Source organism: Sus scrofa, chromosome 14 (genome assembly GCF_054392235.1).
Source record: "Sus scrofa isolate SSC_HxYL_T2T_F1_AM1 chromosome 14, Sscrofa_HxYL_maternal_Yorkshire_Landrace_v2.0, whole genome shotgun sequence".
Lineage (NCBI taxonomy): Eukaryota > Metazoa > Chordata > Mammalia > Artiodactyla > Suidae > Sus > Sus scrofa.
The window spans coordinates 149484981-149509428 of NC_139396.1; the positions used below are offsets into that span (position 1 = coordinate 149484981).

Sequence of the window (24448 nt, forward strand, 5' to 3'; positions counted from 1 at the left end):
GGGACCACAGCACCTAAGGGAGGGCATCTAGGAGAGAAATACCCCAACCTCTCCCTCCTCCCACCCTGTCATCTCCCAATGGTGCCTCCCACTGACTGAAACCAACCAGAAGGCCAAGAGCAAGCAGCACAGGGAGGCGACAGCAGCCACAGAGCAGGAAGGAGAAAGCAGGAGCGATCTGGAAGTTAACCAGCAAGCCATTAGCCCCCTATGTCCTATCCTTCCATCCAGCAGATGTTTATTGATCACCTAGTACTGTCCTAGGCTCTGGAGACATAAATGACACTATAGACCTTGACCCTGCCATCAGTTAAAGTCTAAACAAACAATTACTGAAATACAATGGTCAACTTGGGTACATTTCATGGAAGAAGAAATAAGGAACATGATAAGCAATATCAAGGAAGGTCTGGCTGTACCATGGGCATTGCAGAAGGCGTTTTCCAGGATGTGACATTTAAGCTGAGCCCTAAGAGATAACTTCAGTTTGTGCAGGGAAAGCGTGAGGGTAGCATGCTCCAGGAAGAATAAACAGAATATGCAAAGACTCCGAGACGGGCACTTCCAAGAGGGTGCCTGGAGTTCCAGGAGGGAGACTCAAGGTGAGGGAGGGGAGGGAAGGTCCAGGTAACACTGGTCCAGGTAACACTGAATCCTGGTAAGGGTTTGTGTGTTTTCCCAAGAGTGGCAGGCATCCACTGGTCCCATGTCAAGGACCTAGGGCTTCCATTCTGCCTCATATGACCATCCCAGGCTCCTCAGTAGGGTTCTTTATGAGCATGGTGTCAGGCCTTAGACTAACCTCCTCCGTGGCAGGATACCTCCAGGGGCTGTGGGGCAGCAACATTGGGCTTTGGGATCCTTGAGGCATAGGTGACCCGCTCAGGTCCATCATCACTTTCCTGGTTCCACAAACCTTGACTTTTCTTAAGCCCACTTGAGACAGGGAAGTTCATTCCTTGGCTTCCCTCAGCACCACCCTGCTCACCTCCGGCCTTGGAATTCTCAGAAGGGGGGTTCACAAAAAAGAAGGCATTTTCATCCTTGAAACTCTCAGGAAATTGCAGGCAACCTTAGTGCTTCTGAGACGGACCCAGGGGCAGGGGTAGAATATGGAACAACTGGAACTCACCCCCAGCTGTGGCTAGAGTTTGTGCAGGCGCAATCACTTTGGAAGCGTGCTCTGCAGCCTCTCCTAAAGCTAAGCATGCACACACCCCAGGACCTGGCAACTCTACTCCTGGAAACAAACTTGAGAGGAACAAGTGCATGTCTACCCAGAGACTGGTACTAGACTAGAATGTTCCCAGCAGCATTTTCCATAACAGCCCCAAACCAGAAAGAACTCACGTGTCCATCAGTGCAGAATGGATACTCCAGCTGTAATAGATTCACACTGAAATATATGAACGCAGCAATAAAAAGGAACCAACTACTGATTCGAGTAACGACAGGGATGAATCACCAAACTGTCTTGTGTGAAAGAAAGCAAAACTCTAAGCAGCACATACAGTATAATCCCGTTTATGTGCGGTTCCAGAAAAGACCATACCAATCTACAGTGATAAAAGTCAGAGCTTTGTTAGGGGGGTGGTAGAGGGATCATGGAGGAAACTTCTGGATGTTGGAAATGCTTTTCAGTCTGGGGCATATACACAGGTGAATACATATGTCAAAACACTTTAAAACTGTACCGAAGTCTTAAACAAGAGTTATACACTTTGGAGCATCTAAATTACATGTCACTGTTAAAAACAGCAGGGCAGCACCTGGCTATCACCCAGGTTCTCCTCTCAGCACCTAAGGAAAGAAAACACTTCCAACCTTCTTATCTCTGGGTCAAAGTCCAGTCCATGGGGCTCAGAAATGCTTTTATAATTGACTATATTGTTTCTAAACAAAACTATATTTGAACATCTCCGCCAGCAGGTTTTCATTATCTGCTGAGTTCTTTAGAAAGATGCTCTCCACCCACCCCACCCTCAAAGTAACCAAGGGCCATTATCTTCAAAAACAGTTTTCTTCCATGGAAGAGCAACCTTGGGGCTACCCATTCCTGCACAGCTCTGCTGGTCTCTTCAGGGCAACGAGATGAGTTTGGGGTTTCTGTTTGGGAGGGACCACAGCTTAGTGTTGGCCTCTTATCACTTGGCAACTGTACTTGTAAATTCCAATTAATAGAGCCCTTTTCCATCCCATAAAGCCACTTTCCCTTTTCCCCAATCTCCTTTATAAACAGTCCTGCTCCCCCCGCTGAGCAAGCTTTATGTGTTTTTGATAACCTAGCTTCAAAGCAGGTTTGTACAGAGCCCTATCTGCCCCTCCCCCTGCCCACCCACCTCTTCTCAGAGGAATCCAGAGGATAAAGCCTAGTTATAAAAGGCCACGACCAACCTGCCAGGCTGCCCGTGGAAGCTCTGCGGCTGCACAGTAAGTCATGGCCACGCGGGGACAGGGAGCTTGCGGCACTGGGGCTGCCAGGGGCTCTTGGCCCAGAACAGGGGAGCTTTGCAGTGGCAAGACCCTGGGTCTTGGGTCCGAGAGAGAGGCGCTGCCCAACTCCCTGTGCGCAAGGAGGCCTCAGCCTTGGGAGGGAGGCCGCCTTGAGGGAGGGCCCCCTGGACCCCAGTGGCTGGGCTTCTGTTTCACACACAGTCCCGTGTGTGCTGAGGGCCACCTTCCCTGTCTGCCAGCCTCGTGCCTGTGCCTCTGGGTCTCCATGCGCGTCTCTGCTTCATCCACGAAGATGCTACCCTCTTGGACCATCGGCCTTCTCCTGCTGGCCACAGTCAGAGGTGAGGATGCTGTCACCATGCCTTGGGGGAGAAAGTGCCTGGGGCTGGCCTTTGGGTAAGACAGACTGGGGTCTCATCATTATTATCATCCTAATTAATAGCATTGTCATTATTTCAACAACAATCACCACCATTCAGGGAGTGCTGAATCTGGCAAACACAGGGCACCATGCTCAACACGGATGATCCCAGGTCTTCATCCACCTTGGTCCTGTTCCTCCTGCAGAGGCGCCAGTGGCTATGAGCTGGTGGCAGAAGTGGCAGCTGGGGCTGGTGGGAAGTGGGGCATTCTTGTCAGGCCCCCAATACCCTGAGCCCCTGGACATGGACAAGCGCAGGGCCACAGACTAAAACCACATAGCTCTGTCCTCCTGTGTCCCCAGCCCCCTGCCCAGCCCCCGTTTCACTTCGCTCATGGTTACCCTCCAGCTCCAGCTGGCCCTCTCCTCTGGCTTCTGTCCAGAGGAGACGCAGAAACCCAAGTTCTACTTGTCCTAAAACAAAGTAACGTCCTGGAATTCCTCTCATGGCTCAGTGGTTAACGAATCTGACTAGGAACCATGAAGTGTGGGTTCGACCCTGGCCTTGCTCAGTGGGTTAAGGATCTGGCATTGCTGTGAGCTGAGGTGTAGGTCACAGATGCAGCTCAGATCCCAAGTTGCTGCGGCTGTGGTGTAGGCCAGCAGCTACAGCTCCGATTTGACCCCTAGCCTGGGAACCTCCACATGCCGCGGCCCTAAAAAGACAAAAACAAAAAACAAAACAAAACAAAAAAACAACCTCCCTTGCCACCAAAGCCCCTTGAGCCCCAACCTGCTTATTCCCATCCCCCCACCTCCTCACAGGTGCACTCTTTCCACGCTGCCAGGTCGTCTCACCTCCTCTCCCATCAGCCAGAACTCTCACCACCTGGCTTGGCCTCCAAACCCTGCTGGGGCCCACTTTCCCCAAGAGCAGACGTTGTCTCCTCCGGGCCCTGCAAGGGCTTTCTTCTCATCTAGACTCTTCTGCCTTGTCTCCCCAGCTTGGCCCCAGTCCCCTCTTGCCTTTCTGGAATTTCATCCTGGCCTTGCAGCAAGACCCAGCCCCTGACAGCAGAGCCCTTGGGTGGGGTCCGGCCATTCCGCAGGCCTTCCCAACCCCTCTTGGTCTCATGCGTTGATCTACTGCTTCCTCCTGCCCCAGACGTGGGCATCCCCAGAGGTTACTCCTGGGCATCCTCCTCATCTTTCTCTTCCTCAGGGTCGCCCCCTTGCCCCATGCCCCCAAACCTCCTGCTCAGTCCTCCCAAGACCCAGGCAGCTCCACCAGGGCCTCCCCTCCATGCCTCAAACTCATCTGTCCCAAACCAGGCTCAGACGCCACCCCACCCCATCGCCCCAACTTTGCCTTGACTTCCAGTGCCATCGAAGGTCAGAACACCCCTCCCTCTCCAGGCCCACAGCCCCTGCATTCCAGGCGCTCCTGTGTCTGAGCCTCTTACATGTGGCTCCTCTAAACACCTTCAGGGAACACAGCCTGCTCCTTATTCGCCAGCTCAACACCCCTCACCCTTCCCCACTATCCACCTGACAGCCCAGTTGTCTCAACCTGGCCTTTAAGTCCCTGCATTTGCCACCTGAAGCAATGCTGCTGCAGCCCTTCTTGTGGGACTATGTCCTCTTCCAAGAATGAACTCAAAGCTCTCATTATTCTTTCCCAGTGAGATTTCCTCTCTTCCAGGGCAGCGTTTGGATCTGTGTGTTTGTGGCTCCCTAGTTCCTACTTGGGTTCCCAGTTGAGCCTCTCGGTTCATATCCTGGCTCCACCACTGGTTGTGACCTTGGGTGGCTTACTTTGTCTCTCTGTGCCTTAGTTTCCTCTTATGTCAAGTAGAGATAATGCTAATTCCTTCCTCATGGGCTGTTTGGAGGCTAAAAAGGACTAAAAGGAGTAAAGAGAGCTAGTGTGGTATCTAGCACACAGTAAACAACAAATATTAACTATTACCAATTTTTGAATGAATGACCAACATTTGGTACGCTTAGCTGAGCAGTTAAGGAAGCCTTAGAGGGAAGATCCATTGTAATTCTGGATTGGAAATTATGTCATCCCCAGTTACATCAAAGGCGACATAATTGTGAAAATGTTGTGTCAGAGACTAAAGAAAGGACCCTCAGATTCAGATGGGGTTACTTAGTCATCAGCTGCATGTGTTGAGCCCCTAGTATATACAGTATGATACAAAAATAAATTCTCCCTATTCTTAAGATATTTACCTTTTTAAAGTACAATAGGGAGATCTGAAATGGCAGAGGATCATTTGGAAAAAATGGTGCATAAAGGGAGACATGAAGACATGAGAATTGGACAAGGGCCCACGAATGCCTACTGTGTGCACAGCCTTTGCCAGATGCAACAAAGACCTCAAGGCTCCTTAGTACCTCTGTGCCATGGCATTCCTAGGCACCTCCTAAATACTTGATCGTTGACCAGTGGATGTAAATGGCCAGCTGGGAGTTTCTGGGTAAAAGTGGTTCTAAGGCTGAAGCTTCCCAGGAATTCTCAGTGATTCCTCAACCTGCATGATGAAAAGGGGCACCTATTAAATATACCTTTTCGGGGGCTCCCTTCCCAGACCCCTCTGAATCAGAATCTCTACAGGAGGGCTCTGGGATTGTGTATACCTAACACACCCATTTCCCCCCCCCCAGCCCCCAGGGGTTCTTATCACCACAGAAGTTTGAGGAACACTGACAGCAAAGATAAAGACAAGCACTGGCCTTCACCAGCCCTGGGCTGCTCCCTGCTGTGTCCTCCTGTGTAGCTAAGATGACACTGCCCCTTCTCAGAACCTCACAAGTGTCCTGTTTGTTCCTCTTCCTGCCCCAGGAAAGGAGATCTGCTATCAACCTTTCGGCTGCTTCTCCGATGAAACACCATGGGCCAGGACCTGTCATTGGCCTTTCAAGTTATTTCCCTGGGCCCCCAAGGACATCGACACCCATTTTCTTCTGTACACTAATGAGAATCCAAATAACTTTCAAGTAAGAGGGGCATGGAGTGACCACATGGCGGGGGATTGGGGTGCCCACCCTGGAGCCGTCACATGGTTGTCTAAGGAATAATTCACTGCCTTGGAACTTTCTAGATGGCGATTCCTCACCAGTGTTAGGCTTAGAGCCATCTTAGCTCTCGGGATCATAATTGCCCACGCCTATCTACAGACGCCCAACCTAGACCTGACACATTCACACACTGGTGCATAGAACTTTGGGGCTTCCCAGGGTTAGAACCCTGTTCCTGGGAAGGAGAGGGTATGAGCAGCTTTTATGGAGAAACCCAGGCCTGATGTATCCCTGGAAGGGTCTGTTTTCTTTCCACACCGGGCAGTGGACAGAGAGAAGTCCCTCAAAGGTAAGAATCTCAGGCGATGTAAAGCCTTTCTCAGGAGCTAGAAAGACAGATGGGAGACAGGGAACATGTAACCACAAAAGAGAAAAGCTGGGGACTCTCGGCACAACCCTCCATTTCCAGACCTGCCAGGTGGAGGCCAGCAGGCTTCTGCCAGCGGCTCAGGAGTGAAGAGGAAGAACTTGCTCCAGCCCCAGACCAAGATTGAGAGAGCCAGGTGTCTGTCTAGAGGTCCCCAAGGTCACCTACTGTGGGATTCTAGGAGACAAACTCCACACCTGGAGTCCTCATTTAAAAAAATAAATTTAAAAAATTGTTTTTAATTTGCCAAAAAAAAAAAAAATCCTAAGAAAGGGCCCACAGGTATCCCCAGATGGCCAAAGAGGTCCTGGTGCAGAAAAAGCTGAAAAACCCCTGGGCCAAAAGCTTCAAGCATAAGAGCAGATGCAGCTCAGAGGAGTCAGAGGAGCTTTAAATGCATAAAATAAAATACACTGTATTACAAAGGATACTAATAATATTGGAAAACAGTTATCAGAACATTAAGAAAGATAAACATGAAATATTATATGTGCTACTTTATTATCTCATTAAATGACAAGGTCTGAGGGGGGTGTGATAACTTCTGTAGTTTTAAATAGCAATGAATACAAATGATTTTTTTTTTTTTTTTTTTTTTGCTTTTTAGGGCCACACCCACGGCATATGAAGGTTCCCAGGCTAGGGGTCAGATCACAGCTACAGCTGCCAGCCACAGCCACAGCCATAGCAAGGCTGGATCCGAGCTGCGCCTGTGACCTACACCTCAGCTCACGGCAACGCCAGATACTCAACCCACTGAGTGAGGCCAGGGATCCAACCCACAACCTCATGGTTCCTAGGCAGATTCATTTCTGCTGCACCACGACGGGAACTCCCAAATGATATTTTTTTAAGATATCTGCAACAATGGAAATAGGACATGAAAATACTTGCAACTTTTATTGGTAACAGAGTGTTGCTAAGACTACTGTGGTTTGTTGCTCAATTTCACAACAAACAAAAATGCTGTATTTCAGTATAGAAAGTCCACAAACTTGGACTTTCTGAATTTTATATTCAGACCCCAGGTCAGGAACTCCTCATCTAGCCTGACCCAACTTCATGAGCATCAAACCTGTGACTCCTGTCTTGAGGGAACTGCCTTTAACAGGTCTGTGGTTCAGAAAGGCCAACATTCTAATTCATCATTTTCTTTTTTCTTTGTCTTTTGTCTTTTTAGGGCTGCACCCATGACACATGGAGGTTCCCAGACTAGGGGTGCAATCGAAGCTGTAGCTGCCAGCCTATGCCACAACCACAGCAACACAGGATCCGAGCCATGTCTACGACCTACACCACAGCTCATGGCAACGCTGGATCCTTAACCCAGTGATCAAAGCCAAGGACCGGACCCATGTCCTCATGGATACTAGTTGGGTTCATTAATCACTGAGCCACGACGAGAACTCTAAAATTTGTCATTTTCTAATTTAACCAGCTGATCAATATCACTAACCTGGACACCATTGAGGCTTCAAACTTCCAACTGGACCGCAAGACACGCTTCATCATCCATGGCTTCATAGACAAGGGGGAGGATAGCTGGCCCTCTGAAATGTGCAAGGTAGGTGCCCAACCTCCTGGCCTGGTGAGACTAGCACCCAGCACACAGAGTCAAATGCCACAGCCCCTGACGCTGAGAAAGGATAACCTCCATGGGGAGATGGGTCCTTCTTAAAACCACTGAGGAAACTCAGCTTCTCAGGGGCACCCAGCGTCAAGTTCTCCCAACCCACCAACCTCTAGCCAAACATCTCCTTAGGAAGCTGAAAAGATCTAGCATCCAATCAGAAAGTCCTGGAGGTGGAGACTACAGAAAATTACCTGGCATCTGTCTCTGATGGTTTATAGAAATCCTCTAGGCAACGTAAAAAATACTTAAAACGTTATACCCTACAGCACTGCCAGACCCCTAGCCTGGGAACTTCCACGTGCTGCAGGTGCGGCCCTAAAAGGACAAAAGACAAAAGACAAAAACAAACAAACAAACAAACAAAAAAACACAGTTCAATACTTGCCTAAAGTTGAATCCAGAGGTGGAATGTAAAACCAGGCCTTCTGCCCACAAGATGCCACAATCCTGTGTGTCTACAGATTTAGCCTGTAAGAGATGCCCACGCATGGCTTTTGGAGGCTTAGGCTGCCCAGGGTAGACCGAGGGCAGCTTCTGCCCATAGGCTCTCTGCTCCTCTTGGATCTGGGTGTTCACAGGTGCCCTCTGAGTCCCAGAAGGAGGCTGTGTGGACCTAGAAACAGGAAAGCCAGGGCATGTGGCCCACCATGATGCCCTGCCCTCCTGCCAGCTTCTCCCGACCTCAAAACGCAGTCCAGGGCTTCCCCGGATGAACAAAGGCTATAAGGCAGCCCTTTCTGATGCTTCTTTTCTCAAGGGGCCAGTATCTGCGCCTGGGCCACACCACACAGTACAAAAGATGCCTGTATCTGAGAGAACCATAGCCTAGCACCGTCTAAATTTTATCTTATTGAACTTTTCCCTTAATACTGTCTATCACCCATCAAAGCATTGCTGGGAACCTAAAAACGGCGTCTCTGAGGCTTCAATTCTAGTATAAGGGTCTGTAAACGTTCCTGTAGAAGAGCAAGGAATACATATTTTAGCATTTGTGGGTCATACGGTTTCAACTTATCATCGAATCAGACAATCCGTAAACAAACGGATATGGCCGTTTGCAAGAAAACTTTATAAAAGCAGGTGGATTTGGCACTCAGGTAGTAGCTGGATAACCCATTATCTAAAACGTCATCTTTCTGGCCTGGTTGTGTCAATGACCATCTGTAAGTCACGCCATTCCTGGCCTCAGTGTCCACATCTGCTAAGTGGGAATAGAAATTCACAGTTGGTAGCATGGTGGCAAGCATTAGGAAAAGTGGGAGGACTATTAAAGCTCTGACACCAGCTGGACAATTGATGGATGTGAATTCCTATCTCTGCAGTGTGCCACCTGTGGCTGTTAATCAGTTGGTTTCTCCCTCTTGTCTGTCTTCCCCAGAAAATGTTTAAAGTGGAGAAGGTGAACTGCATCTGTGTGGACTGGAGACGTGGGGCCCTGACGCGATACACCCAAGCTGTGCACAACACTCGGGTCGTGGGAGCCGAGATAGCTTTCTTAATTCAAGGGCTGTCGGTAAACCCTGCCTGGGCCACATCCTGCGGGTAGGGGGCAGGCAGAGGGGCAGGCTAGCACCTGGGTAGCACCCAAAGGCAGCCTGGGGACAGGTCAGCAGGCCCAGGGCCCAGAAGCTTGGGAGCCCAACGACGGCCTTTGCTACAAGAAGCTGCAAGCATTCTCCCTCCGGGTTTGTCCTGAAGATCCCTGACTGTGGGGCCTGAGGCAGCCTAACCTCCCAGAGCCTCAGTTTCCCCTTTAGAAATATGCCTTCCTTGCAGGCTTTCTGGGAAGTACAGAGCAGGCTGGCCTGCTTGGCAGTTCTCAGCCCAGATGTGTCTTCATTCTCAGGGAAGGGCCCTAAAACAGCCTTCTGGAAGGTCGATCTGGAGAATCCCCTTGCCAGGCCCACTACCCACGTTCCTCAGCCTAGCCCAGCCCCGCCCCGGGAGCGGGGCGGGGAGTTCGGCGGTTGGAGCCCAGCAGTGGGAGGCCGGCAGTGGGAGCCCGCGGCGCAGGTCCAGTCCCGGCCAAGGCTGCCTGCACTTGACCCGGTGGCCGCTGGTCAGCACAGTTGCCCCACCCCGCGCCGAACAGACCCCAAGACCCACAGACTGTGGCCGCCGGGGGGGCTGGATCGCCCTATCCTAGGTTGGGCCGGGAGCCGGGGTGGTTCCTCCCGTGTTTCCTCCAGTGTTTCTAGGGCACACCCCGCCCCGGGGTCCTGCCTGGATTCCTGATTTCTGAAACGGCGCGCGTCCCCACCCGGTCCTCTGGGACCTGACGCTCCATCCCGCCCTCCGCAGACCAAGTTTGACTACAACCCTGAGAACGTGCACCTCATCGGGCACAGCCTGGGCGCGCACACGGCCGCGGAGGCGGGCAGGAGGCTGGGGGGCCACGTGGGCAGGCTCACAGGTAGGTGCGCGGATAGAGCCGCGGCAGGTGCGCAGCCAAGAGGGTGGGCGGTGGAAGGGAGGTCTGTGCACTTGCCACGGCCGAGGGCGCCCCTTCTGGTCCTTCTGGAACTGATTTTAGGTGATGCAGGGGACTTCAAAACATAACGGGCCATATACTTTTTTTTCATATGTTTTAGAAAATACATGATTTTAAGCGAAAATTCATTTATTAAAAAAGAAAAATGTAATATAACACATGAAGCTCGTGATTTCAGGGTTATTGTTGCTAGATTATGGCAACGTTAAAAAAAAAAAAAAATAGTGAGCTGGGAGTTCCGGTCGTGGCGCAGTGGTTAACGAATCAGACTAGGAACCATAAGGTTGCGGGTGGGTCCCTGCCCTTGCTCAGTGGGTTAACGATCCGGCATTGCCGTGAGCTGTGGTGTAGGTTGCAGACGCGGCTCAGATCCCGCGTTGCTGTGGCTCTGGCGTAGGCTGGTGGCTATAGCTCCGATTCGACCCCTAGCCTGGGAATCTCCATATGCCGGGGCAGCGGCCCAAGAAATAGCAAAAAAGACCAAAAATAAAAAAAATGTGAGCTGACTTTTTAAAAAAACTCAATTCATCAGTTCCACAAATATTAGTTGAATGTCTGCTGTGCCAGTCACAAGCAGAAAAGAAAAGTCGCTAGCTGAGACCTGTCATAAGAGGGGCTCGGTCAATGAATGAAAGAGTAAATGAATGAAAGAAATATTAGGCAAACTGAAGGCACACAAGACAGACACAACATCAGTATGTAACTTTGGCACACCGTTCACTTCAACATTTAATGAATGTGTCTTTTGCTCATGGCTAGACTTTGGGTGAAGGATAAAGGGATCATGTTTACCTAGAATTTTTCACTTTGCAATGTTCTTTCTCTTACATCTTTTCGTGGGATTTTCATAGGATTTTCACAGTAACCCAGAAAGCGGGGGCAGGGATCATTGTTGTTAGTCCCACTTTCCAGATGAGGAAACTGAGCTCAGGGAGGACAGGCATTTGACCTTGAGCAGAACCAGCACTAGCTGTACGTCACCGAGTCCCTGGTGCCATTCTCCTTCCACCCTCTGCTTCTCTTTGAAGGTGAACTGGGTACAGCCCTGCTTCGGGAAATCTCCACAGTCTAGTCCAGGAGGCAGAAAACTAAGTAGGCAAATAAAATCCAAAGCAGAATTAATAAAAGCAAAAGGATCTCGTACAATGAGGAGGGAATGACCAGGAAAGGAGAAGCTAAGTTCTCCATGCAGAAATGCTGTTGCAAGGGGGTCTTGGAGGGGAGAGATCCAGATTCAGGGAGATCTGAAGAAGTGAGCAGCCGGCTGGGGACAAAGACTCCAGAGAACAGACAGTGCGAAGAATGTGGGGCTCAGAGACTAGGGACGAGCTGGACCAGGCCAGGAAACTCACAATCTTGGAGAGCAGTGGCCAAATGGAACATGGGTGAGGGGGAAAAAAGGAGAAGGATGTGTTCCCGCTGTGGTGCAGCAGGAAACGAATCTGACTAGTAACCATGGGGTTGCGGGTTCAATCCCTGGCCTTGCTCAGTGGGTTAAGGATCCGGCGTTGCTGTGAGCTATGGTGTAGGTCACAGACGTGGCTCAGATCTGGTGTTGCTATGGCTCTGGCATAGGCCAGCGGCTACAGCTCCAATTAGACCCCTAGCCTGGGAACCTCCATATGCCACAGGGGTGCGGCCCTAAAAAGACAAAAAAAAAGGGGAGACGAGGGGAGCAAGGGCACCATTATGCTCCCGTGTGGAGCCAGGCAGTGGGGATTCTTGGATGTTCTTCCACAGGCAGCGACCCCACTTCCAGTCCTCCTGTCCCAGCCTCTCTCCCAAGCAGACCAGAAGCCACAGACCCAGTTCTCCAAAGTGTGACTGCTGGGGTGTGGGGCCCTTTGCCCAGGAACCCCCGTGGAGTTTGTGGGGACCTGTTTTGTCTTAGAGGGTGGCCTCTCTGTCCATTTTCCCCCTTACAGGGCTGGATCCAGCTCAGCCATGCTTCCAGAACACACCCGAGGAAGTTCGGCTGGACCCGTCCGATGCCATGTTTGTGGATGTGATTCACACGGACTCTGCTCCCTTCATCCCTTTCCTAGGTGAGTTCCTCACTCCACCTCTTGGTGACCAGGGCTACACCTGATGAGCGCAGGCCAGGACATGAGTCCCCTGCTGCCCTTCCCGCCAGCACCTATGACAGGGGGGTATGCAGAATGGTTAACCTCAGGAACAGTTAGGGCACCAGTGAGTCAAAATGGGTGTCAGCCACGCACAAGCAGCCAGTACAGTGCCTGTGCTATTCGCCTGAAGCCCCAGGAAGGACAAAGGACTCTGCTCTCCCTACAGAAGGCTCAGGCAGTCTCCAAACTCCGTCCTCCCCTAGTCTGTCAATATCCAGAGTTGTACTTATTATTGATGTTTGACGTGTACTTGGAAAATGCAAAGTTAATTTTTTGACTATCAGATAAAATTAGTAAAGAAGTCAAAATAGTATATAATAGTATTTTAGGAAATTTTCTTTCAAAATGGTTTACCTGAGCAATAAACGTGGAAGACCCTTTCTCAATAACACCAGGGCATAAAGGAACATTTTATTGGATCCAATTACTATGATTATCTACCAAATATGGAACTTTTTAAAATTATAGTATATTTACAATGTTTCTTCAATGGCTGTCATACAGCAGTGACCCAATCACACACAGTTCCCTGCGCTGTAACGTAGGACCCCACTGCCCATCCATTCCAAGTGTAACAGTTTGCATCCACCAACCTCAAACTCCTTGTCCATCCCACTCCTTTTTTTCTTTTCTTTTTCTTTTTTTTTTTCTTTTTCTTTTTTTTTTTTTTTTTTGTTCAAAGCTGTGGCTACAGTTTGTTTTGTTAGAGGTTAACTATAGCCCTTAATTTAATTCTTCTAAAACCAACGTTCTCTTTTCAGTATTTTCTTACATAACCACTCATGGAATGAGCTGATGAAGGGTATGTTTTTGAAGATGATGCTGGCATCACTTATGGAGCATTTACCATGTGCTGCATTGAATGTTTTGTACACATTAGCTCATTCATCGTAACAACCCTAAAACGTGGGTGTTGTTCTTGTCATAGTTTCTAGATGAGAAACTGTGAACTGTCAACAAGGTCAAGTAATTGCCCAAGATCACCACAGTCTGTAAGTAGAATCAGAACGTGATCACAGGTCTGTGTGCTTCAAGATCCAAACCGCCTGGCATTTATGCTATGGTTCTCAACAAAACAATATATTGTATGTGGCCTCTGTACAAGGCTATGCTGCAGAAATCAAAACTTGAAAATGAATAGAGTATTAAAAATTGTGGAGTTCCCATCGTGTCTCAGGGGTAACGAACCCGACTAGGATCCCTGAGGATGCGGGTTTAATCCCTGGCCTTGCTCCATGGGTTAGGGATTCCGAGTTAGCTGTGGTGTAGGTCGCAGATGCAGCTGGGATCCTTCATTGCTGTGGCTGTGATGTAGGCCTCGGGTGCAGCCCTAAAAAGCACAAAAAAAAAAAAAAAAATGCACCCACCATGCTATGTGTCTTCTGGCGCATAATGGCATCAGGACATCTTGTCCCTTAGGGTATCCCCAAAACAGATACATACAAATACACACATGTGCAAACTCTTCCAGAGTTTACCTTCCCCCTCATCTTACATCCTCTGTGCTCTCCTCCCTACTCGTCTTGCTAAGTGCTCATCTCTGAGAACTTTCTGCAGAGCCAGGGTGGCTGTACTGTGAGGAGAACTTATCAAGAAGGCTCTGGCTCCAGCTGGAAGAAGTTGAATGCTCTCGGTGGCCACCACCTAACTCTGGGACCACCTCTGTCCCCACTCAACTCTGCTGCCAATGTTTCAGGTTTCGGAATGAGCCAAAAGGTGGGCCATCTGGATTTCTACCCAAATGGAGGAAAGGAAATGCCTGGATGTCAGAAAAATACCCTGTCAACCATCGTTGATGTAAATGGAATATGGGAAGGTACGTAAATTAGAGAACGAGACAGCAGCTGCTCCACGTGGGAAGAAGGCAGGATATGTGGTCGGTGCCAGGCATTGTCACAGCAGTGGCCTGAGATAGTTACTCTGGTTAGCCCCATTCTGCAGACAAGGAAACCGGATAAGAAAAGTGATAAAACTTGCCCAAGGCCACCCTGTATTGATGCCCCACTTCTGGCTTCCAAGCCTGACCACACACATAGCCTGCACCGTCTGCCCCCTTATCAGGATGCTGAGATGTGGGCTGGTGCACTGGCTGGTACCCAGCTCTAGCTTTGACCCCCATCCTTCCTTCAGGGCGAGCTCCTTGAAGAACTGCAGGTTGTAAACAAAGATCTAAAAGGTTTTGTCTTTCTTGCCATTTGCTGTCGTCAGGTGCTAGGAATAGAAAGGGACTGAGCTGATGAGAAGACAGTGGGGGAGGCGGGGACATGTATGGACAATGGGGGGGGCACAGGGGCCTGGGGGTCTGGGGGATAAGCCTTGTGTGTATTTCTCATTCCCGAGAACTGGTTCAGGACCCCTAAAGCACCATCTCCATTAGCTGTGGCTCATTCTGGCCTTTGGCCACCCCTGTCACCCCTCCTCTGGGAACAGGTGTCGCCCTCCTCCCTGAATGTGGGACTTTGAGTCTGTGATTGTCTCATTTTAGTGTTTCTTCTTCTGAGCTGGGAGTCCCCCAAGGCCGAGGGCTGTGTCATGGGCATCCTGGCCTCCTCGGAACCCAGCGTGAGACCTGGCCCGAAGCATGCTCTGAGTCCAGTCTGTTATGCTGAGCTGAGTGGTCCTCGGTAGCCTTGTAATAGTGCCTGTGCTTCCTGTGAGATAGCAGAGCGGATCAAACAACAGCCAACCTCCACCGGCAGTTGGTGGAGTTTTGACCTCCTCTCTGCTCAGCACTGGGTAACTCCAGGGACGTTTCCGCTCCCTGAAAGGACACCAGAGTCACACTGAAGGCTGCCCCTTCCCAGAAGTGACGCAAGGCACACATTATAGGAAGGAGCCCAGGTTTAATTAGAGAGGCGATGAACAGAGAATGGCCGGGACCCTGGCGTGTGCGCTATCGTGTGGCACCCCTGGTCACCAAGGCGTGGTCACTGAGGGACGGTTAAGTCCCTTTGCTCTTCTGTTACGGAATCCCTGGGCAACGATTCTGGATGAAAGAAACAATTGTTTGAAATGGGTTCTGTTTTCTGGTAATGAGTGTTGGTGTGGGGCACACCAAACCCGGGCTGGGGAGAGTTAAACCCCCCCCCCAGCACAAAGGGCTACCTTCCTACCTTCCTGGATGAAGCCCCAGACCACCCTCCCCCCCCAAGAAAGGGTCCCCAGATACGCCCGGGTCACAGTGACTCACTCCATGAAAGATTTTGTACCAAGGAGCTGGAGAAATGAAAAAATAATTTCCCAAATAAGAGGACTCTGGTTTAAAGAAAAGACAGTAAATAAAATGCAGCTGAAGTATGGTCAGAGGCCATGGGGACCTTGTTCTCTGTTGCTTTTACCCTGTGCCTAGAAAAGTAAGAAGGAGGAATTTCTCAGCCTGAGACCAAGACAGAAAAGTTTGCTTCACGTGAAAAGGAGAAAGGAAGAGAGAGAGATTTCCCATTGTGGCTCAGTGGGTCAGGAACCCTACATAGTGTCTGTGAGGATGCAGGTTCGATCCCTGGCATTGCTCAGTGGGTTAAAGATCTGGCATTGCTGCAAACTGAAACATAGGTCTCAGATTCAGCTTGGATCCAGTGTTGCCATGGCTGTGGTGTAGGCTGGCAGCTGCATCTTGGAGTGGATTTCTAGCCCGGGGAACTTCCATATGCCGCAGGTACGACTGTAAAAGGGAAAAAAAAATGTGTATATATATATATATATATATTTATTTATTTATTTAAAATATATGTATATATTTATAAAAATATATTCATCATATTATGTATGTATGTGTGTATATATACACACATTTCTCACTCCTCCCCAGAGTCCCCAAGCCCTCGTCATTCATTTACAATACATGCCTGACCCTCGGAGGATCAGACAACGGTGTTAGAGCTGTAATTCCCCAACATTTGCCTAGTCCTGAAGAGGACCTCCCCAGAAGACGGACAGTGCTAGGAAAAGGAAGCATCTCTGGCCAACCACCACTATTAAACAAGCCTCCACATTTTCCACCTGCCCCAGAGGATGTCAAAGTCAATGGTAGACACTTCGCATTGTGACCCAGGTGTTCAGGAGCACCACCCCCCACGTGTGAAATGTGGAGGTGATTCCTCACTCGGTCAGAGTGGTTCAGGCTTCAAAAGTTTAATGCCTCCTGTGAGCCCCTATGGCCTTTGCTTTCTCAGGCATCGAAGACTTTGCAGCTTGCAATCACCTGAGAAGCTACAAGTATTACTCAAGCAGTATCTTCAGCCCCGATGGCTTCCTAGGCTACCCATGTGCCTCCTACGATGAGTTCCAGGAGGAGGAGGTGGGTCACACCAGGGGAGCGGGGAGGATGTGTTTGTGGTATTGGTGGTGGTGGGTTTGTCCCTGTGGCTTGGAACAGAACAGAGGTGCAACTCTACAGCTAATAAGAAGAGGTCCTGGAAATGCCGAGCCTCACAGATCCTTCCTCTCAGGAGTAGGATGGGCAGGAGGGGAACATTCCAGACCTGAACTGGGCTGGGCCTTCCCTACATCCCCAACTGTTCATTCTGGAAAATTCCCAATGGCCACGTGGATGCCTGGGTAGATGGATGTATGCCCACGTGGATCGGGGGATGGGAGATGGGGGTAGAATGGATACCTGAGTGGAAGGATGGACAGGTAGGTGAGGAGATGGATGAGGGGTGGATGGATGGATGAATGGATGGGTGGACGGATGGATGGATGGGTGGATAGGTGGGTAGAAGGATGCCCTAAGGAGGTGGGTTGATTGAGTGAGTGAAAGGCCTATGACTCACAGACCAACTGTTTTCTTTCACTAGAATAAATGTTTTCCTTGTCCAGCTGAAGGATGCCCCAAAATGGGGCACTATGCTGACCAATTTCAGGGGAAAACCAGTGCCGTGGGACAAACGTTTTTCCTGAACACAGGAGACAGTGGTAACTTTACTCGTAAGTTTACCTTTTACTCATTTAAAAATTCTAACAAATAGTTTAAAAAGCATATCAACCCTATCAGGACCCTCGGTGGCAATCGACAGAAACTCAACTCCGAGTTTAAGCTATAATGGAAGGACAATAGAATGGCATTTGTCCTGGGTTTCAAGTTTACCTCTTCAACCAATAATCCTGATCAATGGAATAAAGTACAGTGATTGGCCCAGGCTGGGTCACATGTCCGCCCACCCCCATGGCAGGAAGGATGGATCCAGTAACCGAGAGGGGGAGTGGGGCAAAGTCACTGTAAATCAAGAAGTCTCCTGGAACAAGATTTGAAATGATCAAGATTCATTTCTTACAAGTAATATCACATGGTAGCTGAATAGAAAAGCAATTATTTTCCAAGGGAGCTTTACATTTTTAAAAATGTATGTAGGTGTTCCTGTCGTGGCTCAGTAGAATTGAATCTGACTAGCATCCCTGAGGACCAGGTTCAATCCCTGGCCTCGCTCAGTGGATTAAGGATCCAGTGTGGCCATGAGCTGTGGTGTGGGTCGCAGACGCAGCTCGGATTCCGAGTTGCTGTGGCTGTGGTGTAGGCCAGCAGCTAAAACTCCCCATTTGACCCCTAGCCTGGGAAACTCCATATGCCATGGGTTCAGTCCTAAAAAACACACACACAAAAAAAAAAATTTTTTTTTAAATGTGTATAGCACGTCACGAAACACTTTTGACATCCAATATTTATGTACTCCTCACAGCATTTATCATGAAAGATAACAGGTTGGCCGTCTCTATAAATTCTAATATGCATACTCCTTTAACCCAGTTGTTCCACTTCTCAGAAGGTACTTTAGGTAAATATGGGCATGAGAATGTGCACCCCAGGATGGTCACTGCAGCACAGTTTTTAATACCAGGAGCTTGGGGGGAGCAACCTAGCTGCCCCCCAGTTGGTAATCAACCAAATACTGTAGGTAAAAGTGAAAAAGAAGAGGGAAAACCTCTAAGGCATATTAAGTGAAAAGGCAGGTGACCAAACAGCCTGCAAAACATCATGTATCAGTCAGGGTCCCAACTGTAGACAGAGCTCATCCACGTGGCTCAAATGAAGAGACTTTATCGAGGGGTCTACTTTTAGAGGTGTGGGCAGGGTTAAAGGAACAAGCAAGGGAACTGAGGCACCCGGAATCTGGTGGCTATGGGGCTCCTGGGAGGGAGGGAGTTACTGCCAGACCCTTGGTTCTAGAGCAAGGAGGGAGCAAGGACCCCAACACCTCCACCTGCTCCTCTTGCCTTCTCATCTCCCAGCTAAGTCCACCTGCTCCTCCGATCTTCTCATCTCCTGGGTAAGCCTCCTGCTGGCTAAATCCAACCCAAACTGCAAGGATCCTGGGGGCGAGGGGGCGAGCTTTCTGGAACACAGGGCAGGACAGAGAAGGGGGCTGAATCATTCTGCAGTGGGGATGGGTGGAGAGAATAGAGAATAACAACACATATTATTTAAAGAAGGGGGAACCTCTATTCCTTTGTGCACATACATGTTTGTGTAAATGCTCAGAGAAGGCTCTAGATCAGCATCTCTCAGCATCACACCATTTGGGGCTGGACCATTTGTTGTTGGGGGGGGCGGGGGTGCTGTCCTGTGCATTCCTGGATGTTTAGCCGATCCCTGGTCTCTACCTACAAGATGCTAGTAACTCCCCAACCTGGCACCCGACCTCACCCCCACTGTGACAACCAAATACGTCTCTAGACATGGCACCCAACCTGGCACCCGACCTCACCCCCACTGTGACAACCAAATACGTCTCTAGACATCGCCAAATGTCCCCAAGGGGGCAAGCTACACACACACACACACACACACACACACACACACACACACACACACCCCATTTGAGAACCACTAGACTTGATTAAGTATAGAGACCAAACTGGTTACCTCAGGGAAAGACCTGGGATGAAGGGCCAGTGGATGGGTGCTGATGAAGGGTTTTTGGTTTTTTTAACTTATCTGTGTTGTTTTTCTGTTGAGAATATGTCCGTTGCATGTGAAGATGGCAAAAAACTAAAAGAACAGTAGGTGGTTTATCCAGATGTTAGCCACAAACCTCTCCCTCTCCCTGTGGCCTTTCTGGGGATGGCCAGTGCCGTGTACCAAGGGCCCACAGGCATGGTAACCGGCGGCCCTTCATTCATCAGGGCACCTACCTTGCTGGATTGGCAAGAGATTGTGCTAAACCCTCACCCTCACGTGGAGTCTGAATTCCTAGGACCCTGAACTCACTAAGGGAGATCGTTACTCACACTGCCCCTTACCTCTCACCCACAGGGGACTCAGAGCTTGGGACAAGACTGCCTCTGTGGGGTCATTTTTTTTTCAACCATAGGAGTTAACTGAATGATTGTGATTTTTTTGTACAGGTTGGAGATACAGGGTATCTGTCACCCTGGCTGGAAAAAGGAACTTGCATGGATACATCAGGATTGCTTTGTATGGAAGTAATGCAAACTCAAAACAGTATAATATTTTCAAGTAAGTTTGATAGTAAAGTGAAATGGCCATACTTTCCGTAATAGGGTATTCATAAAAGATCGAGGTGAACTGCTTTATAATCCAGCCATCTCTTATACAGAACCATTGAATCCCAGAATGTCAAAGCTGGAACGAAGTCTTAGCATCTAGTTGAATCACTGCATTTTATACATGAGAGGGTGGCCCAGAGAGGGAACTGACAATTTAAAATAAGACAACTGCTAACTCCTAGAATGTCAGTCATTGCTTGCTGACTTGGGTGTTAGGAATATCAAATTCTCCATAAGCCAGACACATTTATATGCCAGCCCCCTCCCCTGCAAACACACACACACACTCCATCCCACACACATACAGAGGCAGGAAGGCTGAGGCCAGCTACCTCGTTGCTATGGCAGCCTCAACACCTACTTTTGCTGGGCATATGAGGTGCTTGGTAAATGTGAATTGCATGAATGCATAACTGTGCTGTAAAATTAGATTTTGGTTTTGGACTAATTTTTACCTAGTAATTTTCACGTTAAGTTAAATTTCTTTGACAACTTCCTGCGCTACATATGTAGGACTAACAAATGACCTCTGGTGACCCACAGGCATATTTGAACATAAGATGTTGCATTAATTAGTTCCATACCGAACTAACAGGGTTAATACACCACCCCAAATATTCAACTTCCCTTCAGGGACAAAATAATCCAGTGGAAATCTAGAGTCCAATATTTTTTAAAGGTATATTCTTCCCAAGTACATTTGTGTTTTAGCAGCTCCTGGATATGTGTGAAGTCCTACAACCTATTTTCAGAAAACCAACAACAGCAGCCATTGTTTGGAGAAACGAGAGGCTGCTATCATCTCATGTATTTATATATCCAACTGATATAACATTTTATGTCTATGTTTTCAGGGGTTCCCTCCAACCAAATGCAAGATATACACATGACATCGATGTGGACCTCAATGTTGGAAAAGTCCAGAAGGTCAAGTTCCTCTGGTACAACCATATAATAGACTTATTCCACCCCGAACTGGGGGCTTCCCAAGTGATGGTGCAAAGTGGTGAAGACAAGACTGAGTGCGTATCTTTTATTCTAAGTTTTATTTTCTGTATTTAGCTATTAATCTATTTGCACATCCATCCAATCATCCACCTACCCATCTATGTACCCACCCACCCATCCATTCATTCAGCCCTTTCTGTCTATCCACTTACCCATCCACAGCCAGCCAACCAGACACCTGTCACCTCATCCTTCTGGCCATCCAGCCATCCATCCATTCATCTACCCATCTATTCATCTCAACTCTTCATCTGTCCATCTAATTTACTTTGAAAAATGAGTCCTTTTCTTTAAGCCAAATTCAACTTAAGAGGAGCAAGGCACCTGTGGTTAAGGCATAGATTCAAGAAACAGGCAGATGTACAACTCTTTTATCTTAAATCCTAAGGAAAACATCTAGCCATTCTTGTAGGAAATCTCCAAGTTAATTGCAGCTGGGGTACAGATATTAATATAAATTGCTTTGTTTGGAGACGATGGCATGTATTGGGATCTAGCTCATAGCGGTAGGCTCTTCTCACTCAAAGGGAACAGAGTCTTCCTTGGTAGGAGGTGGGAGAGTGCAAAACTGTGTTTAGCATAAGGAAAGAAAGAAGGCCATCTTAGAAAAGGATCATCAGAAAATAATAGGATGTTGGAAGCCTGAAGGAAACTTAGATGTCACCTCTCACTGCTCTCATTTGAAGATGAGGGGAGGGAGATAGGGGAGTCAAGTAACTAGTCTAAGGCCACATGGGAAGCTAGAGGGAAGAATACTGGACTTCGAAATGTTTTCAATAAGACCTTGCTCAGCTGCATGACTTAAGGTGCTGGTGGTAATTGGTAATATTCCTGACCCCTTAGCATGTTGCTAGAAGGATCAGATGCCACTGCAGCTGCACCATCAGTTCGTATCCTCAAGAGCAGAGCACAGGCATGAGGCACCATGAGGACCTGGACCCAGGTCTTCTGATGCCCAATCCAGTCCTCTTTCCACCTTGCCTGTCCTGCTCACACAGCCAGACGCACACCTGAAGAGTCTGTAAGGCCTGGTGGTGGGCTGCATTGTGGAACTGGCTGGATTTCCAGCATTTAGGTGGGGGTGGGGGTAGAGGTGGAGTTACTTTTTTCAAGTGCAATACAGCTCACACACTCTTCGAGCAAATGCCCAAGTCCCCACCCCACGTCAGGGCAGCCTTGTCAAGGAGCTACGTGCTGAAGCTGAGCCCTGAGGGAGGGATAGCTTGGTCAACCACTCTTCCTTAGCCAAAGACACCTCAAGGGAAGGAGGAGGCCGGAAGTGCCCTGCTTCTCATGGTTAAGTGGGAGCCCCATCCTGACCAGGCCCCACACCTGCAAGAGTGACTACCCTCTATAATTTTTTTTTTTTAGAGCCACACCTGCAGCATATGGATGTTCCCAGGCTAGGGGTCGAATAAGAGCTGTAGCTGCCAGCCTACACCACAGCTCATAGCAACGTCAGATGCTTAACCCAAGGAGTGAGGCCAGGGATCAAACCTGCATCCTTACAGATACTAGTTGGGTTCATTAACTGCTGAGCCACGATGGGAACTCCCATGATCTTTTTTTAAAAAAAACCTTTATTGGGTTATCATCCCCATACTTCATCCGTTGAAGGTATACAGTTCACTGACTTTTAGTATATTCACAGAATTGTACTATCATCACCATAGTCAATTTTAAAACATTTCATCACCCCCAAAAGAAACCCCAAACCGATTCGCCATCATGCGCTAATCCCCCATCCCTTTTCTCCTCACTAGGTAACCACTAACCTACTTTCTGTCTCTATAGATTTTCCTATTCTGGTCATTTCATGCAAATGGAATCATACAGTATATGGCCCTTTGTGACTGGCTTCTTTCACACAGCATGATCTTTTCAAGGGTTCATCCATATTGTAGCATATATAAGAACTTCATCCCTTTTTACTGCTGACTAATATTCTATTATATAGACGTACCACATTTTATTTCTTCGTTTATCAGTTGATGGACATTTAGACTATTTCCCCTTTGGGGCTATTATGAAAAATGCTGTTAGGACCATTTGTACACAAGTTTTTGTGTGGACCTGTGTTTTCCCTTTCTCTTGGGTAGATGCTAAAGAGCAGAATTGCAAAGTCATATAATAATTTTATATTTAATTTTTGGAGGAACTGCCAGACTGTTTTCTAATGTGGCTGCCACAGTGTACAGTCCAGGAAGCAGTGCACAAGAACCCTCTGGGCAGGTTGGGCACTCATTGCCAGACCCAAAGCTGCAGGTCCCCTGGAGCAAGACTCCCTGGGTTTCGAAAATCCTTGGTCTGACCGAGCCGATTCCTTCTCAGCTCATTCAAAACCCAGAGAAGGGGAGGATGCTTTCCAGTGGGTTTTGCTGAGTGAGGACCTCTTGGACCCTGCCTGGTGTGGCAGAGCTTGACAGTCAAAGGGATATGACTTCTAGCGGGTTGGCCTAAAGCTGTTTACTCTTCTGGGGTCACATTTCCACAAGCAAATGAGCGTCATGCTGAAAATGTTTTTCCTCCACAGGCATAAGTTTTGCGGCAGCGACACGGTGCGAGAGAACATTTTACAAACCCTCAACCCCTGTTAAAAATGAGGTGTCCTCCTCATCTTTGAGGTAATAAATTTTAATGGCCAGTGGTTTGACGTTGAGGGTTTGACAGTCTCTATGTTCCAGGGTCACATTCAGAAACGATTTGGGGGGCCTGGAGCCAAGTTGGCCACAAGGAATGCCTGAAAAACCCACTGATCCTCTTCTGCCACCGTCTCTCTCTTTCAAGGCACGGTGTGTGTGTGTGTGTGTGTGTGTGTGTGTGTGTGTGTGTGTGTGTGTGTGTGGCCTGTTCTAATGTATTTTATGTACTTAGAGAAATTCTGTCCTAATTGGAAACATCGCCGTTGCTTCCACATGTTGCCCACGCAGCTTTCAGCTCCTGGGGTAGAGAACAGACCCCACGCAGGAGCAGCCCGAGGCAGGAGTGACCCAGTGCGAGTATTATTTAGGTGAAATCTGGAGGGCCCTGGAGGAGGCAGGGCTGAAAAACGTTAATACATTAACATGGCACAAGATGCAAACGATGCAGAAGAGGGCTCTCAGTTCCTCTTCCCAGAACAACTTGAGTTTGGGGGTTTTGGCGAGGCAGGGGTGGGGGTTCTTTTTCAGCGGCATCTGTAAATTCCCTGGGCCAGGGATTGAATCCGAGCCACAGCTTTGACCTACACCACAGCTGCGGCAATGCCAGAACTTTAACCCATTGTGCCAGGCTGGGGATCAGACCCACGCTGCCACAGAGGCGATGCTGGATCCTTAACCCCCAGAGCCACACTGAGTGTTTTCCAGAAATATTCCCCGTATAAATATTCACGTCCTATTTCACACACCTCAGCCCCACCCCACCTTTTTTAAAAGCT

General features: G+C 48.8%; 1 protein-coding gene across 3 annotated transcripts; it reads left to right on the plus strand.

The window, feature by feature from the left end:
* Positions 1-2371: 2371 nt before the first annotated feature.
* PNLIPRP2 (pancreatic lipase related protein 2) lies at positions 2372-23689 on the plus strand. Of its 3 annotated transcripts, none has more exons than XR_014825625.1 (13): positions 2372-2430; positions 2694-2795; positions 5667-5821; positions 7708-7833; positions 9281-9415; positions 10204-10315; positions 12319-12438; positions 14216-16174; positions 16328-16816; positions 17316-17445; positions 19861-19972; positions 20877-21044; positions 23564-23683. XR_014825625.1 is itself a non-coding variant. In XM_021072050.2 (13 exons), exons 2-13 carry the CDS (start codon positions 2720-2722, stop codon positions 23625-23627), a joined length of 1443 nt encoding a protein of 480 aa, XP_020927709.2. In that variant the 5' UTR covers positions 2372-2430; positions 2694-2719; the 3' UTR covers positions 23628-23683.
* The last annotated feature ends 759 nt before the right edge of the window (positions 23690-24448 follow it).